This window comes from Artemia sp. Qi Xiang Cuo, chromosome 20, assembly GCF_049724085.1.
Source record: "Artemia sp. Qi Xiang Cuo chromosome 20, ASM4972408v1, whole genome shotgun sequence".
Classification (NCBI taxonomy): Eukaryota; Metazoa; Arthropoda; class Branchiopoda; order Anostraca; family Artemiidae; genus Artemia; species Artemia sp. Qi Xiang Cuo.
Genome location: NC_142813.1, coordinates 1,037,275 through 1,054,752, shown reverse-complemented (window position 1 = coordinate 1,054,752; position 17,478 = coordinate 1,037,275). Strand labels below are relative to the sequence as shown.

Here is a 17,478-nt window from a genome sequence, read left to right as displayed (position 1 = left end):
AAGGTTCTCAAAAAAAAAATATATATTTCGCTATATTACTGCATACATAAAAAAGAAAATTTCTATCTTTATAAAAAAGATAGACTCATTTTCCAAAGATAGAACAAAGATATAAAAAGATAGAACATTTTACTATATTTTGAACCTAGAACATAGCCAGTTAGTGGATGGTACATTCTTTAAAGATGGTCATAAGACGCGAGGCTTTGTTTAAAAATTACAAATAAAAATAAAAGAGTATAGTACCCCAGCCAAAGTAATATTGACTAAAATATAAGTAAAATATAGATGAATAAACATAAGGAATATGTAGAAGTAGAATAGCTAAGGCTAAGAAGTAGAAGTAGAATAGCCAAAAAAATTGTAGGAATAGGAAGATGAGTCTGCACACCAAGATTAGAATAATGGAAGCGACAGTGATGACATTCAAGAATGGTTTTGAAGCATGTGTGCTCCGAAAAACGGAGGAAGATTTGCCAGGTGTATTCCAGAGAAATTGCCTACAATTCGGCCTAGCTTGCCTACATTTAATAAGATAAAGGTTGATATGGCTGGGGCACGTTCTGCTGATGAAAGGTGACAGATTGCCGAAGATTGTCCTTTTTGGCCAACTGTCTATGGTTTAACGAAAGGCATGTCGTCCTTGGTTGGGATGGGTGTATGTTGTAAGGAAAGATTTAAGAGAAATGGGAACTTCCCGGGAGGGTGTAAAGAGGGAGATTTTGAATGGATTTGGATGGAGGGGGAGCGTGCGTATCTGTGTTGGCCTCAGGTGGCTTTTTGCTGTGGTGAGTTTTAGTAGTAGTAGTAGTATATGTGTGTGTGTCTGTAGGGTCGATCCTTTAGCTAGTGAGTCTACTACGGATAACGTCCGTCCATTTTGTTTGTCGTCCCTTGCAGTTCAATTGAAATCGAAGAGGGATCGAGCAGGTAGAAAGGGAAAGGGAAAGCAGGTGGAAAGGGAAAGCAGGTGACGATACTAATCGAGGGAGCGAGACGAGCAACACATTGGATTTTGCGGAGGCATTTCTTCCGAAAGTATCTACCTTCATCATTTTTATCTGGATAATGGGTCAAGTCTCTGACGGGTACTATAATGCTAGCTACCGAAGCAGAACAGATTCGTGCTTTCGTGCGATGGCTAATCTGGTGTTGTGAAATATTTTTTCTGAAGACGGCCGAAGAAAGTCGTTCGCATTTGCCATCCTTGTAGTTATACCAGCATTTAGATTTCAATTTGAGCTGACAGTTAAACTAAGGTAGTTGAACAGCTTGAATGTCCCACCATTGTGGTCACACACTGTTATAAATGCTATCGGGCTAATATTGCCCTGTCTACAAGGCAGTGTCTTGGTCTTAGACTGGTGTACTTTTAAACCTGGCTTTTCTATAGCAGACGCTGAGGTTTTCGAAAAATAGTGCGAAATATCGAAATATTGTCATTAAAGTCGACGTCTGACAGAAACTTTCTACCAAAATTAATGCCAAAATTTTGCCTAGATTTTAGAATTCATATGAAGTTTTTAGATACCGTCAACATTTACTAAAAATTTAATTGTCAGTAAAACCTATCTTAGTAAAGCCCAGATATTGATTAAATCTAATAGATCTATTTCTTAGTATTTATTCCAGGTTAGGTTTCTATTATGTTGAAAATGAATTGTCTTTTGGCCATTTTTTTGCTATAGGCACCTTCAAGGCCGTACCCAGAGGGGGAGTGGTGGTTAGGGGGGTTTGACCCCCCCTCCTGAAATGTTTGTTTGACTAGTAAATACGTAAAAAAAATGGATATAAACAAATTTTTTATGCGTTTTTTGTGTTTTTTTTTTCGTGTACCCCCCCCCCCCCCCCCGAAAAAATCTTTGAATAAAACCCCCTCCGAAAAAACATTCTGGGTACGGCCTTGGGCGCCTTTGAACTAAAGCTAGTGAAATCTACGCCCCATAAATTGATTGAAATAATATACTTGTCTGTCGGCACTAGTTTTTTTTTCTCTGTTGTTGTGACGAAAACAAAACGGGAAAAAGAATTTTCATTTGGCTTTACTTATTAAATTTCTAATATTGAAACATGTAGAGAGTCGGCTTATAATTGCTAGTGCCAAGATAAAAGAATCGCTAGGACCAAAAAACCCATTTTAGACTTTTGACTAGGGCTTGGTACTCATTTGAAGTCTTTTCGATAGTGTCAATTCTTACTATAAATGTAACATTATTGCCACAAAAGTAAAATTCCTTTTTTTGGTAAAGCTCAGTTACCTAAAGTTAGCCCATCTATTTGGCAATGCTCATTCTAGGTTATGTTGTTTCCTGTTGACAGTTCCGAAAATGAATAGTTTTTCGGCGAACTTTTTGTTATAGGCACCTTAGAACCAAAACAACTAGAGTCTATGCCAGATATATTGATTGAGATAATGAACTTGTCTTTCAAATTTGGCGCCAGCTTTTTATTTTTCTTTGTTATTGTGATCTTTTGCTAGATGTTTATCTTATGTTTGAAACGTCAAATTCTTTTTCTATAGGAATCTATTGATAGACTGTCAATATATTATTTTGACAACGCATTTAGTATGCCTCTGAGTGGCGTGGCCACTACAGAGCCCTAGCCTGTCCTGTGAGTCCTGACAAGATCCTTTGACAGCACAATTGGTATGCATGTGAGTGGCGTGGCCCCTGAGGAATCCTGACCTTTCCTCTGAACCCTGGCTGAGACCTTAGACAGCAAAAATAGCAGGCCTGGGAATGGTGTCGCCTTTGCAGAGTCCTCATTTGTCCCGACAGACTTCTTGAAAAGCACAATTACTATACCTGTGAGTGGCATCGTCACTGTAAAGTCCTGACCTGTTCTGTGAGTCCTGGCAGAGTCCGTTGACAGCACAGTTACTATACCTATGAGTGGCATCATCACTGCAGAGCCCTGACTTGTTCTGTGAGTCCTGACAGAGTCCTTTGACAGCACAGTTAGTATACATGTGAGTATAATCGTCACTATAGAGTCCAAATGTGTTCTTTGAGTCCTGGCAGAGTTCTTTGACAGCGCAGTTACTATACCTATGAGTGGCATCGTCACTGCAGAGTCCTGATCTGTTCTGTGAGTTCTGGCAGAGTCCTTAGACAGCACAGTTATTATACCTGTGAGTGTAATCGTCACTGTAGAGTCCAGACCTGTTCTTTGAGTCCTGTCAGAGTCCTTTGACAGCGCAGTTACTATACCTATGAGTGGCATCGTCACTGCAGATTCCTGACCTGTTCTGTGAGTCCTGGCAGAGTCCTTTGACAGCACAGTTAGTATACCTGTGACTGTAATCGTCATTGTAGAGTCCAGACCTGTTCTTTGAGTCCTGGCAGAGTCCTTTGAAAACACGGTTACAATGCCTGTGAGTGGCGTCGTCACTGCAGAGTCCCGACCTGACTTGAGTCATCCCTGTGAATTGTGGAAATCTATGGAGAAATAGGCTTATAATTCATAGGACCAAGGACAATGATGAGTGCGAAAAGTCAAAATAAAAATATTGCTGGTTAGCGTTACTTACTTAAATTTAAAGTTGCCTGTAAAGCTATTAAAAGGTACATTCAGTCAGATATTTAATTATCTGGCCACCCTAGCCGAGTGGATGGCGCGCTAGGCTTTTAATCCCATTCTCTTCGGGACGAGGGTTTTAGTCCTTGTGTAGCAAATCCTTTAGTTCGGGGTGGGGATTCAGTGGTATGACTCTAATGCCGTGAGTCTAAGGAGCTTATGGCTAAAAAAATTCCCACCTAACATTTGAATTTCAGATGCAAGGTGAGGCTCAATGATGAGGTGAGGTGAGGCAGGTGAGGTCATAAATGATGCTAATGAAAAGACCTGGTGACTGATTCAAGAGTTGTTTGTTTGGTTATCCTGGGGTGGGTTGTTTTCACCTTGTTCTGAACAGGTATCATATTTTTTTCGATACTTGTATGATTAATCAAAACAACTTTTTGCACAAAATAAGTTTTTTAAAAAAAGTAAAGAACTCCATTAAACCAAAAATGAACAAAAATAGAATCAAATAATCTACCAAGCATACAACTACCACCAATCAGTATCAATAAATAAATGAAACCCAAACCACAAACAGAAAATAAAATAAGTCAAACTCAAAAGGAGCAGAAATTAATCTGAGTAGGGTTCTAAACCCTATGCTTTTCAAAATCCAGAATGTAATTTGTACTTTACTGATAAAAATTCAAAAGAATTTACTGAAAAAAATGTTCATTGTTAGTTTAATATACATATGCTGATATTTATTCCTTAAAATCTTAATTAATTTTTGTTTTCTTAAAGTTATAAATGAAAACATTTCAGAAGAATTATTTTCAGTAAAGTAAAAATTATGTTCTGGCTTTTGAAAAGCATAGGGTTTAGAACCCTACTCAGATTAATTTCTGCTCCTTTTGAGTTTGACTTAGTTTATTTTCTGTTTGTGGTTTGGGTTTCATTTATTTAGTGATTAATTTAAAAAACTTTTTCCACAAATTAAGTAGTTTTTCAAAGAAAAGTAAAGAACTCCATTAAACAAAAAATGAGCAAAAATAAAATCAAATAATCTACCAAGCGTGAAACTACCGCAGATCAGCATCGATAAATAAATGAAACCCAAAACGAACAGAAATTATAATAATTAACCGAGTCAAACTCAAAACGAGCAGAAATTCAAATAAGTTGGGCGCTAAACCCCTATGCTTTCCCAAGGCCAGAACAAAATTTGTACTTTACTGAAAAATATAATGTTTTTAATTTTATAACTTTAATAAATCAAATAATATTAACATTTTGATTACTAAATATCAGTATATGTATATTAAACTGACAATGCACATTCATTTTTTTTTCATTAAAGTGCAAATTATGTTCTGGCCTTGGAAAGTTTATGTTCTAGCCGTGTCCCCGTTCTTTACTTAGGCAGCGCGATCGTGCTGCCTGTGATTTATACAACAACTTTCTATATAAACCTTATATACCCCCAGGGCATAACTTACAACCCTTGCACTTAGGGCTCTGAGGGGATTATCATCCTAAAAGACCTAATTTCCAGAACGTGCAACTACGTTGAACGATAAGGATATCTGAAAATTTTGTTAGTATATGTTTGTGAAAAGAATAGATTGAACAGGGAAGTCATTCGCTATCCAATCACTTTCAAATATAAAAAAAGGAGCTAATCCTTTCAATTTCCAATTGACTGAGCCCTGTTGAAGTTTTTACGACAACGCTTTCAATAAAAACTTATATGCCCCAGGGCGTAACTTACAACCCTTGCCCTGAGGGCTGTTTGGATGTGTTTGGGGAAAAGGTGGGCGTGAGAGGGGGTTAGTTGCCCTCAAATCACTTTCGACTATTAAAAAGGGTACTATCCCTTTGGATTTCAAATCGAATGAGCCCTTTTTCTAGTTTCTACGACAAATATTTCTATATAAACCTTATATGCCCCCAGGGTATTACTTATAACCATTGCCCTGAGGGCTCTGAGGGGGTTATCATCCTAAAAGACCTAATTTCCAGAACGTTCAACTACGTTGAACAAAATGGATATCTCAAAATGTTGATTGGATGGGTTTTGGAAAAGGGTAGGCGCGAGAGGGGTATTAGTCACTGTCCAATCACTTTCAACTGTTAAAAAAAAAACTAGCCCTTTCAATTTCCATTTGAATGAGCCCTTTTTAAGTTTATACGACAACGCTTTCAGTAAAAACTTTATATGCCCCAGGTCATAACTTACTACCCTTGCACTTAGGGATGCGGGGGCAGGGGTTTTCATCCTTAAAGACCTAATTTCTAATACTTTCAACCACGTTGAATAAAATGGCTATCCAAAAATTTTGATTGGATGTTTTTGGGGAAAAGGTGGGCGTGAGAGGGGGGTTAGTTGCCCTCAAATCACTTTCAAATATTAAAAAGGGTGCTATCCCTTTGAATTTCAAATCGAATGAGCCCTTTTTCAAGTTTCTACGACAAAGATTTCAATAAAAACCTTATATGCACCCAGGGCATAACTTATAATCTTTGCCCTGAGGGTTGTGGGGGAGTGTCCAACTCAAAAATATATTTTCTATCTGAAAATCAATTACGCTGAACAAAATGGTTATCTCAAAATTCTTATTGGATCTGTTTGGGGGAATTATGGGCGTGGGGGGGGGGAGCTGGTTCCCTCCAATCACTTTCGACTATTAAAAAGGGCACTAGCCCTTTGAATTTCCAATCAAATGAGCTTTTTTTGAAGTTTCTACGACAACACCTTCTTAAAAAACCTTATATGCCCCCAGGGTATAACTTATAACCCTTGCCCCGAGGACTGTGGGGGAGTGTCCTCCTCAAAAACATGTTTTATATCGGGAAATCATCTACGCTGAACAAAATGGCTATCTCAAAATTTTTATTGGATGTGTTTGGGGGTCTGGTGGGTGTATGTGTGTGGGGGGGGGGGCTAGTTGCCCTCCAATCACTTCAACTATTAAAAAGGACACTAGCCCTGTGAATTTCCAATCGAATGAGCCTGTTTTGAAGTTTCTATGACAACGCCTTGTATAAAAACCTTATATGCCCCAAGGGCATAACTTAAAACCCTTGCCCTGAGGGTTGTAGGGGAGTGTCCTCCTCAAAAACATATTTTCTATCTGGAAATCAACTACGCTGAACAAAATGGCTATCTCAAAAATTTGATTGGATTAGTTTGGGGGAATGATGGGCGTTGGGGAGGGGGCTAGTTGCCCTCCAATCACTTTTGACTATTAAAAAGGGCACTAGCTCTTTGAATTTCCAATCGAATAAGCCTGTTTTGAAGTTTCTACGACAATGCCTTTTATAAAAACCTTAAATGCCCCCAGGACATAACTTAAAACCCTTGACCTGATTGTTGTGGGGGAGTGTCCTCCTCAAAAACATATTTACTATCTGGATATCAACTACGCTGAACAAAATGGCTATCGCAAAATTTTCATCGGATGTGTTTGGGGGAATGATGCTTGTGGGGGGGGGGGGCTAGTTGCCCTCCAATCCCTTTCGACTAAAAAGGGCACTAGAACTCTCAATGTCCAATCGAATGAGCCCCTTTTGAAGTTTCTACGACGACACCTTCCATATGAAGTGCCCTGCTCTAAAGAAAAAAAAAATAGTACATTGTGCCAACATCGTTCTTATATGCCCTCAGGGCATAACTTAGAACCCTTGCCCCGAGGGTTATGGGGGATTGCCCTCCTCAAAGACATATTTTCTATCTGGGAAATCAACTTCGCTGAACAAAATGGCTATCTCAAAATTTTGATTGGATGTTTTTGGGGCAATAACGGGCGTGGGGGGGCTAGTTACCCTCCAATCACTTTCGACTATTAAAAAGGGCACTAGCCACTCCAATTTTCAATCGAATGAGCCCTTTTCGAAGTTTCCAAGACAACTCCTTCGATACAAAGTGCCCGACTGAAGAAAAAAAACACATTGTGCCCACATCGTTCTTTACTTAGGCAGCGCTAGCGCGCTGCCTATGATACTGATTTGTGGTGGTTGTATGCTTGGTAGATTATTTGATTCTATTTTTCTTCATTTTTGGTCTAATGAGGTTCTTTACTTTTTTTGAAAAAGGCATAACTTACAACCCTTGCCCTGAGGAATGTGGAGGGGGGGGGGTTGTCATCCTTAAAGAGCTAATTTCTAAAACTTTCATTTACTTTGAGCAAAATGGCTATCTAAAAATTTTGATTATATGTGTTTGGGGAAAAGGTGGGCGTGAGAGGAGGGTTAGTTGCCCTCCAATCACTTTCGACTATTAAAAAGGACACAAGCCCTTTGAATTTTCAATCGTATGTGCCCTTTTCAATTTCTACGACAAACCTTTTAATAAAAACCTTATATACCCCCAGGGTATAACTTAAAACCCTTGCCTTGAGGGCTCTGAGGGGGTTATAATCCTCAAGGGCTTAATTTCCAGAACTTTCAACTACGTTGAACAAAATGGCTATCTCAAAATTTTGATTGGGTGTGTTTGTATAAATGGTGAGCGTGAAAGGGGTGTTAGTTGCCTTCCAATCACTTTCGACTATTAAAAAGGGCGCTAGCAATTTCAATTTCCAATAGAATGAGCCCCTTTTGAAGTTTCTACGACCACGTTTTCTATGAAAAGCTTATATGCCCCCAGGGTATAACTTTCATCTCTTGTCCTGAGGGCTTTGGGGGAGTGTCCTCTTCAAAAACATAATTTCTATCTGGAAATCAACTACGCTGAACAAAATGACTATCTCAAAATTTTGATTGGATGTGTTTGGGGAAATGGTGGGCGTGGGTTTGACGCAAGGTTTGATGATGACAGGTTAGGTTAGACTAGGTTTGTTTGGGTTAGGTTTTTAACCCATTTCCGATATTTATAAACAAATTTAACTTAGCCTAACCAAATTTAACCAAAACTATCGTAATCTAACCTAACTTTAACTCTTACCATCATAGCTTGCATAAGACTGAAAAGGCTGACTCGCAAAGCTTATTGAATCCAAGCAGAGAAAAGGGAATTTTGGATATTCGCCGGTGAATGTCGACATTAACCAGATATCGGACATTCACGATAACATATATATTTTTCAGCTGTCGTTTTGCCCGGGGTATATTCCTATTTGTTGATGCGTTACTATTGTTACTTATTATAATAAATTATTATCTATAACTTTTTAATATAGAATAGTATAAATTAATTATCCATATTATAGTAGATTAATATCTTGCTTGATTTTCAGTTCAAAATTAAAAATTACTTTTAAGCCTACTCGCTAGCACATACTCCAGGCAAGGCCGTATCCAGTGGGGGGGGGGTAGGGGGCTTGAACCCCTGAAATTTTTGTCCGACTCGTAAAAATGTAACAAAAATGAATATGAACAAATTTTTATGTGTTTTTTGAAGTTTTTTTGTCCCCCCTCCTGAAAAAATCCTGGATACGGTCCTGCCTCTGGGTTTATAGTTTAGCACAAACTGTAGCTTATAAAACTTAGCACCCGATTTTAATTATCCAGTTAAATTTATTTTTAATGAGATAAAAGTTTCTCAAATAAATCACAAAGATTACAAAAAGTGGAATTCAGTGGCCATTAATTTAACCGTGACAATTTTAAAAGATTTATTAGGATTTGCAATTAGTGAATAAGGAGTTTGGTCAGATTCAGTTTGCAGACTTTAATTAATGATGATTTAGAAACATCTGTCAGCATTGTTTTAGTTGTTTTTTTTTTCAAAGCAATTAACACTCAGAGTTAAAATTGAACTAAGTAACATGATACAACTCCAGCATATGAGATAGAAAGATTTCGGTACAATTATAAAAGCAAATAAAAAGAAAAATTGAATTGATGGAAATTCCTAAATCAGGATTTTTCAGTCTAATCGAAATGAAATATATTAAAATGGAAAATTTAAAAATGAAATGAAAAATTAAAGATGAAAAATATTTGAATAAGAATAACTAGGTTGTTTTAGGAGATACTCTGAAGCAGGAAAGATTCTTAAAACTAGGACAGGGCCATATAATTATTTTTCTGTAGATTTATGATGATTGTATTTACGTATCTTACGTGTTGTATTTACGTGTTTTTTATTGTTCGCAGTCGCTTTTTGGCTTTTTTTGTTTCGTTTGTTCGCATTCCCTGTTTATTTCTGTAGAAATAAATTACTAGAAAGAATTAAAGAAAGAACTAGAAATAAATATTTTTTTGTAGAAAGAAATAGAATATTAATACATTTTTACTGAAATCGCCCTGTTGAACTTCAGTGAAAATAAGGATCTTTTTTCTTTCTTTTTAATTTTTTTTTTCGAGTAAAAGTATGAAATAACATCCAGGGCTTCTTAAAAAGTCTTTCCCCGTAGGGATTCCCTTAGGATTCCTTCGTAGGGATTCCTTCGGCCGGTCTTACAATGCATTCCACTACTAAAATATCTGAAAGTATCTTAAATACATGAAAATATTTATTCAAAGCCATTTTTACAATCATATAAATATGTGGTCAATTATATATTCATAAAATGTATGACGAAATTAATTCTATTGGAATAACATCTTATGGATTCTATTGGTGAATGCAATAGAATCGACAAATATTTGCTACAAATATTTGTACAAATGTTTGCTTTAGTAGTTCGGGCGGAAGAATTCTGACGAAATTATTTGGCAAAATTGATGGCAAATTATTTGGCAAATTATTTGGCAAATTATTATTGGCAAAATTGATGACGTTTGAGGAAATTAATGGAGTTTGAATTTAGTGTGCCAACATACGCAGGTATGCTAATATGTATGGTAAAAGTACTAAAACTTCTACGAAAACATCCTTGCAGCCAAAGCCGCTTGCAAAATTTCCACAGTGACATATGCTGAAAAAAAAACCTTCTAAGCAAAAAGCGTAGCAAAAAAAAACTAAAAAAATGGCATCTTTTTTTTAATTCGAGGCATTCGGCCATACCTCAATTTGTAAGCATACAAACGGGACATAAGGAAACAAATTTACTCCTTATATTTTACGCTTGACTCGTAGTTTTAGTTTTTTCCCTTTCATATTTACTGTTCTGTTTACCCTTATCAAAAACTTCTGGAATTATTTAGCTTACTTTCACCTTTTTTTATTCTTTGTATTTTTCTGGTCTGTTTTGAGATTTTTTATTTTTCATTTATTTATTTTCATTTTTCATTTCACTATGTAAACTGTATATAATTATTCTTCTTTTTTTTTTTTTTAGAAAAAGCGTAAGCCATCAAGGAAAATGGAGAAGGTAGTTAAGTCACCGATGAAACCGAAGAATAAAGTAAGGAATTCTATATAATTTCAAAATGAATTAAAATGCTTTATTATGATAAGCCAACTGTTTTAATTCAAAAGATGTTATGTTATAGGCCTTGAATTTTGTACTCTTTTTAACAAAATCACTATCACAAAATTTTGATTCCATGCAATCTGGGGAAAAGGCTGTGCGGGGCTGATTGCCCCCTCCCCCGTCACTTTTGGACTCTTAAAAAGGGCACTAGAACTTTCTATTTCCAATTGAGCGAGCCCCCTCCGCAGTTTATACGACCACCCCTTGCATTAGAACCTCATTTGTTAACAATGGACAAGTTGCATAACTTGTTGTCCTTGCTCCGGGGGCTGTGGAAGTTTTGTCAACCCTGTAGGCATAGGTATTTGACATTTGGGCTATTTTGAGAAAAATGAATATCTAAAAAACTTCGATAGGATGCATTTGGGGGACTGGTTGCTCTCCGATCACTTTCGCATCCCCGGAGGCATAGTTACTAGATCTTTTGACTATTTTAAACAAAATTACTTTTTAAAAGTTTTGAGTAGTCGTAAGGGGAGGAGGCATCTAATAAAAGGCAAGGAGGGCTGGTTGCCCCACCATAGCTCTTCAGCATCCCCTTAAATTTTCAAATTAATTAAATAAATTTTCAAATTAACCCTCAGCATTTTTATAGATATCGATGATACGCCCGAATGTTTTGATTGATCGTTGATGATTGATCAAAAGTGTTTTTAGGTAAGGCAACTAAAATAGCATGGGAAGGGGCTGGCAGCCCTCCATCCACTTTTCAATATCCTCCTCAACATATCCTGAAAGTTACAACTTAATAACCTGAGAATAACCTCAAAGTTTCACCTTAATACCGCATAACCTTTTCGGATACAACCAGAATTAATGAACTCGCATATTCCTAATGATAAATCCTGCATGTAAACCATGGGAAAATTGCATAATTTACAATCTTTGCTACAGAACTGTGGGGGGCATGGTGTCACTGGAACCATTGCTATTAGACCTTTTGACTAGTTTGAACAAACTGACGATTAAAAATTTCTATCATTTGAGAGGAGATAGGGTACCTAAAAAGGTCAAGGAGAAGGGGAGGGGGGGTGGTTTTCCTTCAGTCTAAGTTCATCATCTCCTCAAAATACCTTAAAGTTACAACCTAACACCCTAAGCCGTTCCTTAAATATTGTCGACATTCTCTTTTCACAATCAGCAAGCACACAGTTTGTTTTGATTGTTTTTGGTATACCTGTCAATATTTCCTTAAAGTTTCACTTAAAAGTTTCAAGCTTTTTTGGAGATCTGGGATCAAAAATGTCCTCTTTTCTTGTAAACCTTGTATGTTAGCAATGGGCAACTTACAAAACTTACAGTCCTTGACCCCGGGGCTCTTGGAGGTTTTGTTAACCCTTGAGTTAGGGTTATTTGACTTTTGGACTATTTTGAACAAAATGGCTATTTGAAAATATTGATCGGATGTATTTGGGAGAAAAGGGTATGGGGGAGAGGTGAGGGGCAGATTGCTCTCCAATCACTTTTGAAATCTGAATAAGGGCAATATAACTTTTGATTTCTTGTTGAATGAGCCCCCTCCAAAGTTTATACTATCATCTTTTTCGTAAAAACTTTGTATGTTAGTAATGGGTAACTAGCATAACTTACAGCACTTGTCCCTGGGGCTGGAGGAGTTATCAACCCCGGAGGTATAGTTATTTGGCCTTTTGACTACTTTTAACAAAATTGCTAACTCAAAATTTTAATCGGATGCATTTGGAGGAAAAAGTTTATGGAAGGAGGCTGGTTGCCCTCTAATTACTTTTAAGACAAGCGTGCTGGCGTGCCTTGTGCCCAGGTCTGGGCCAAGCCCGGCCTTCCGGTATTGTTTATTTATGGCCGCATTTTTTTCTAGAACGGTTTGATAATTTCTTCTGAAAATTGACACTCTAAGAGTGTCTGGCTAAAAAAAAACGACATTGATGGATCACGACTTTGGGAAAATTCGTTAATTTTCCGTTAATTCCTTAATTTTGGAAAAACAATTTTCATTTAAGTGACATCCCGTTCATGTGCATTTAAAGAGTGACTTACTTAGTATTGCAGTAACACTGTGCACTCATACAATAGTGTGTGTTTAGGTTACAACCATTAATGACGTCATATTAACGATTATATTATAATATCGCCATGACGTCATGCACAGTAAATTTGGTTTTTTAGCAAAAAGCCACATTAAAAGTTTGACAAAAATATACCAAGAGGAAAACCCGAAAAACGAAAGTTTGCGATCGCTAAAAATGATCGTTGATAGTTCAAGACGGTTTCAATTGTTAGTTTTGACAACACTTTAATAATGTCTTGGCCATAAATTGCTAATCGGAAGATTCGGTTGAAATGAGAAAACAAACATATCCAGCAGCCTCTTCTAGTTGTAAAAATTAAAATTGGAAAAATTGAAACTTTATGTGGTTGATTTAGTTGGAATTAATATAGCTAATTCCAGCCCACTGTCACCATACGGGCAGGGTTGCTACCAGCTCAAGAAAAAAATCCATGACAAACGTAAAAAAAAAATTCATGACAAGCGTACTGTCAAAGGGAATCAACATGTGCCGCTCGCGGTGCTGCCTTCTACCGAGTAGATCCTCGTTACGTAAAAACAGTAATTTCTCACTAGCCAGTTTTTTTGGAAACTTGTTTTCAGACATTTGGTGACTATGGACTGTTTTACCATTTGGGGCCTCATAAAGGGCTTAAAATGGAATATCCCCCAGAAATGATTATTGAACTATGAAAGATCACAAGAAAAGGCATCAAGTGATATATTTACTTTCATCTTAGTTGAATTATGTTGAAAACTGCAATTTTACCAAAATGTTTTATTAAATTAAATCCAAGGCAATCCATGGGATTTCTGGTATCCATGACAGGAGTAAAAAATCCATGTAAACATGGATAAGCCCATGGCACTAGCACTGGCACTGGCCCATGTCACTGGCAACCCAGCATACGGGCTCTCTTCCTTTTAATCATCAATTGCTAATTGATGATTATGTTTATTGTTAATGAAGCTTTTGTAACAAAATAAAAACTTTTCGTTAAAAATGAACAACATTTTTTTTAATTAATTTTCTATTACTTGTCAAACAATGTAACACAATATTTAAGGAATGTTTTACAGTGGAGTGTTTTGAACTTCCTTGGGGATGGTGACGAGATAAAAGATTGTATCCAAATTAAGCTGCTAGGAGGATGAATTTATCCAAATTAAGCTGCTAGAAGGATGAATTTATCCAAATTAAGCTGCTAGCAGGATGCATTTATCCAAAGTAAGCTGCTAGCAGTATAGATTTATCCAAATTAAGCTGCTAGCAGGATGAATTTATCCAAATTAAGTTGCTAGCAGGATGGATTTATACAAATTGAGCTGCTAGCAGGATGAAATTATCCAAATTAAGCTGCTAGCAGCATCAATTTATCCAAATTAAGCTGCTAGCAGGATGAGTTTATCCAAATTGAGCTGCAAAAAGGATAAATTTGTCTAAATTAAGCTGCTAGCAGGATGAACTCGTCTTGGGTGAGTATTATTCATGATTAGGTAAAATTGATATTGCGAGGTTTTTAACCAGCCTATTGAAACTTGATGTCATTATGCTTTATCAAACATCATTGATTACATCGATTGACAAATTACGTCATTATTTTTTCTTGATGCAGATTTTTCTAAAGTCATCTTTTAACCTTGATTTAATGCAAAAAATTGAAAAGAGCAAGATAATTTGATTCTTTGGGGCTACCGGTTTTGGTTTCTAAAGTATTGGTTATTATATGCATACAAAAAAGATTTAAAATTCTTTTTAATTTCTGCTTCACTTAAAAATTGCTATTTAAAAGATTCAACGGATGAGTTGAAAAACTTAAGAATATGACCAAAGTGACAAAAAATCCGACTTGTGCCACAGACAAAGTGCCCAACGGGAGATGTGCAACAACAGATGGTCAAGAGGCTGAAGGGAAAAAATCAATGCAAATCCATGTCAAAGGACCTGACTCTAATACCCGAGTCATCAGTTGTGGTGAAAATGACTGTGTCATTGCTCTCAAGGAGGAAGTTGCTGCTGTTGAAGGTATTAAAATGTCTGAAATAAGCCTGTTTTCAAATGGATCCCCATTCACTGAAGGTATCCTTTGGAATGGAATGCAAGAAACTACCGAATTCAGCATAAATCTACTTGCAGGTAAAGTTATTCACGGCTCATTAGCTCGTGCCGGTAAAGTGAAGCGCCAATCACCGAAGGTTGACAAACAAGAAAAGAAGAGGCAGAAAAGAAGCGACAGAAAAAAGGAAGAGAAGAAGAAGAAGAAGAAAGGACATTGCAAGTGGATTCAACCCAATCTGTCGGAGAAAAAGAAAGATTATCTTAGTGCCAAGATATTGACTGGTAATGAAGTTCAGGGCATCCATAACATAGCTTCTTTGCATCGTTTGAATTATCTCTACCAACTGCAGGATCATATAGCTTTGGTTTCACCGGTGCTGAATCTTGCGTATGGGAAACAGTTGACTGCAGTCAAAAACAAGTCACGGACAATGTTTTCGCCGCAGTTGAGGAGAACAATCTGCAAGGGGTGCGGTTCAAGATTGTTGCCAGGTAATACTGCTACAGTTAGGTGGAAAACTTCAAAAGGAACTCCTAGATTTAACAGAGTCACTTGTCAGATTTGTCACAGAACACAAATCTATCCATGGAATCCTGCAAAAAAGAATAAAATTGAAGAAACCATAGAATCAGTGCAAAAAGAAAAATTCGAGAAGGAGGCTGGGAAGAAGATGTTCCTCGGAGCAAAGAAAAACTAACACCCGTCAGTTGAAATAAAATAATAGCCCAGGGGACAATACGGGATCCCAGTCACAAAATGATAGGGCCAGGAATAGAGAATTCTCAAGCGAATCAAGAAAATCAGATGGGGGAAAGGAATTACCATCGAGTTTAGAAAACACTATCAGTTGAACCCCGATGATAAAATAGTGAACAATGCCAGGTTCCAGTCAAAAAATGAAAGGGATGGGTATAACCCACTCGGGGAAGGGTCAAGAAGAGTACCTTGATCGACGTGGTTACCAACAATCTAGGGGACATTCAAGAAATTCGTTTAATCAGGGTCAAACGAAGTTTTATTAATCACTAAGGTGAGTCTGACCCGTAGTACATCTGCCAAGTGAAATGATACGTCGAGGTGCGTAATTAAGGTCCATATCCAGATACTTTTTGAAATGCAATTTGGAAAATGAATAGAAACGGTCATTGATCTTGAGAGTCTAATAAGTAATTTCTAAGTAATTTTAAAATGTATTAAAGTGCCTTTTAACGAGAAGTCAACTGTTGTCATTCAAAAGGCGTTATCTCAGTTTGTCAATAAAAAAAAAAAAAAAAAAACATGTGGCGCTTTTGAAGCTCTGTAGCCGAGCTAACTTCTTGACTGGCATCATTTGTGGACCACCAGTAATTTGGCTACTCGCTGAGCTTTTTTTTTGCGTTACACTGTTCTGCTTTTTTATTTTGACGGCTTGGTGAAGGTTTTTTTTAGCTCTATTAGAAGCTCAATGGCAATGTGACTTTAACCTTGAACATTTTATATTTAAAACTAAATAAGACATAGTAAAATCTAAGAATGTTCGCTATTATATGTTTTATGATAAAAAAAAAGGTCACTTAATGCTCTTTGAAGTACTGAAGCTGACGTCACGTCTTGACCGACATCATTGTTGAGTGGCATCGGGTTTTGGACTCGCCGAGTTTTGTTTATGTTTTTAAGGCCCTAGTAATCGTTTTTTACACCCTTTTTGAGGCTCAGTGGGGAAGGGGTTTTTACCGTGATCATTGTATCTTCAGAACCAAAGATAGACTACGAATCTCAGTTTTTAGTAATAAAAAAATGGCATTGCGCTGTTTGAAGCACTGTGGTCGGAGCTGCACCTTGATTGGCATCATTTTCTGACCAACATTACTTTTAAGATTCACTAAGCTTCTTCGCGTATTGCCTTTTTGCGTTTTTACAGCCCTAATACTCATTTTTCGACACCCTTTTAGAGGCTTAGTGTGGATTGGGCTTTAACCCTAAACATTGTATCTTCAGAACCAAATATAGACTACGAATCTCAGTTTTTAGTAATAAAAAAATGACATTGCGCTGTTTGAAGCACTGTGGTCGGAGCTGCACCTTGATTGACATCATTTTCTGATAAACATTACTAGTAGTATCGTAGTAATAGATATCAATTGCACATGGAATTACACAAGAATATACAGTGCAGTTTGACGTGCACATTGCAAAAAGCGACCATACCTTTTATATTATAGACCCATAAAGTGAACAAACACGTTTTGGAACTATGGTTGAGATTATATAACGCAACCAGACTGGTTTTTGAGGCAACACCCATTTTTTAGGGCCAATCAGAGAGAGCTGAGGTTACTCCATATACGATAACTTGATTGGTAATTGGATTCGAATATAATGAGTTATTTTCATTTCAATTCCTATTAGTAAGAAAATTGATATCAGGGAGAATATAGTTTATTTGAGAGAATTCTAGTAGAGAATATGAGAGAAGTATTTACACTATTTGAGGCTGATGTTGGAGCCGCTAGCTGCAAAGATATAAGAGTACTACACGTGGCTACAG

At 36.9% G+C, this 17,478-nt stretch overlaps 1 protein-coding gene across 2 annotated transcripts in view; it reads left to right on the top strand.

Moving 5' to 3' along the window:
• LOC148939747 (uncharacterized) overlaps positions 1-17,478 on the top strand; it is a 241,434-nt gene that overhangs the window by 92,165 nt on the left and 131,791 nt on the right. For both annotated transcript variants that reach the window (XM_089106283.1, XM_089106282.1), the window contains exon 10: positions 10,731-10,796. In XM_089106283.1, coding sequence (XP_088962409.1) covers positions 10,731-10,796 — 66 coding nt within the window. The remainder of the gene's footprint in view (positions 1-10,730; positions 10,797-17,478) is intronic.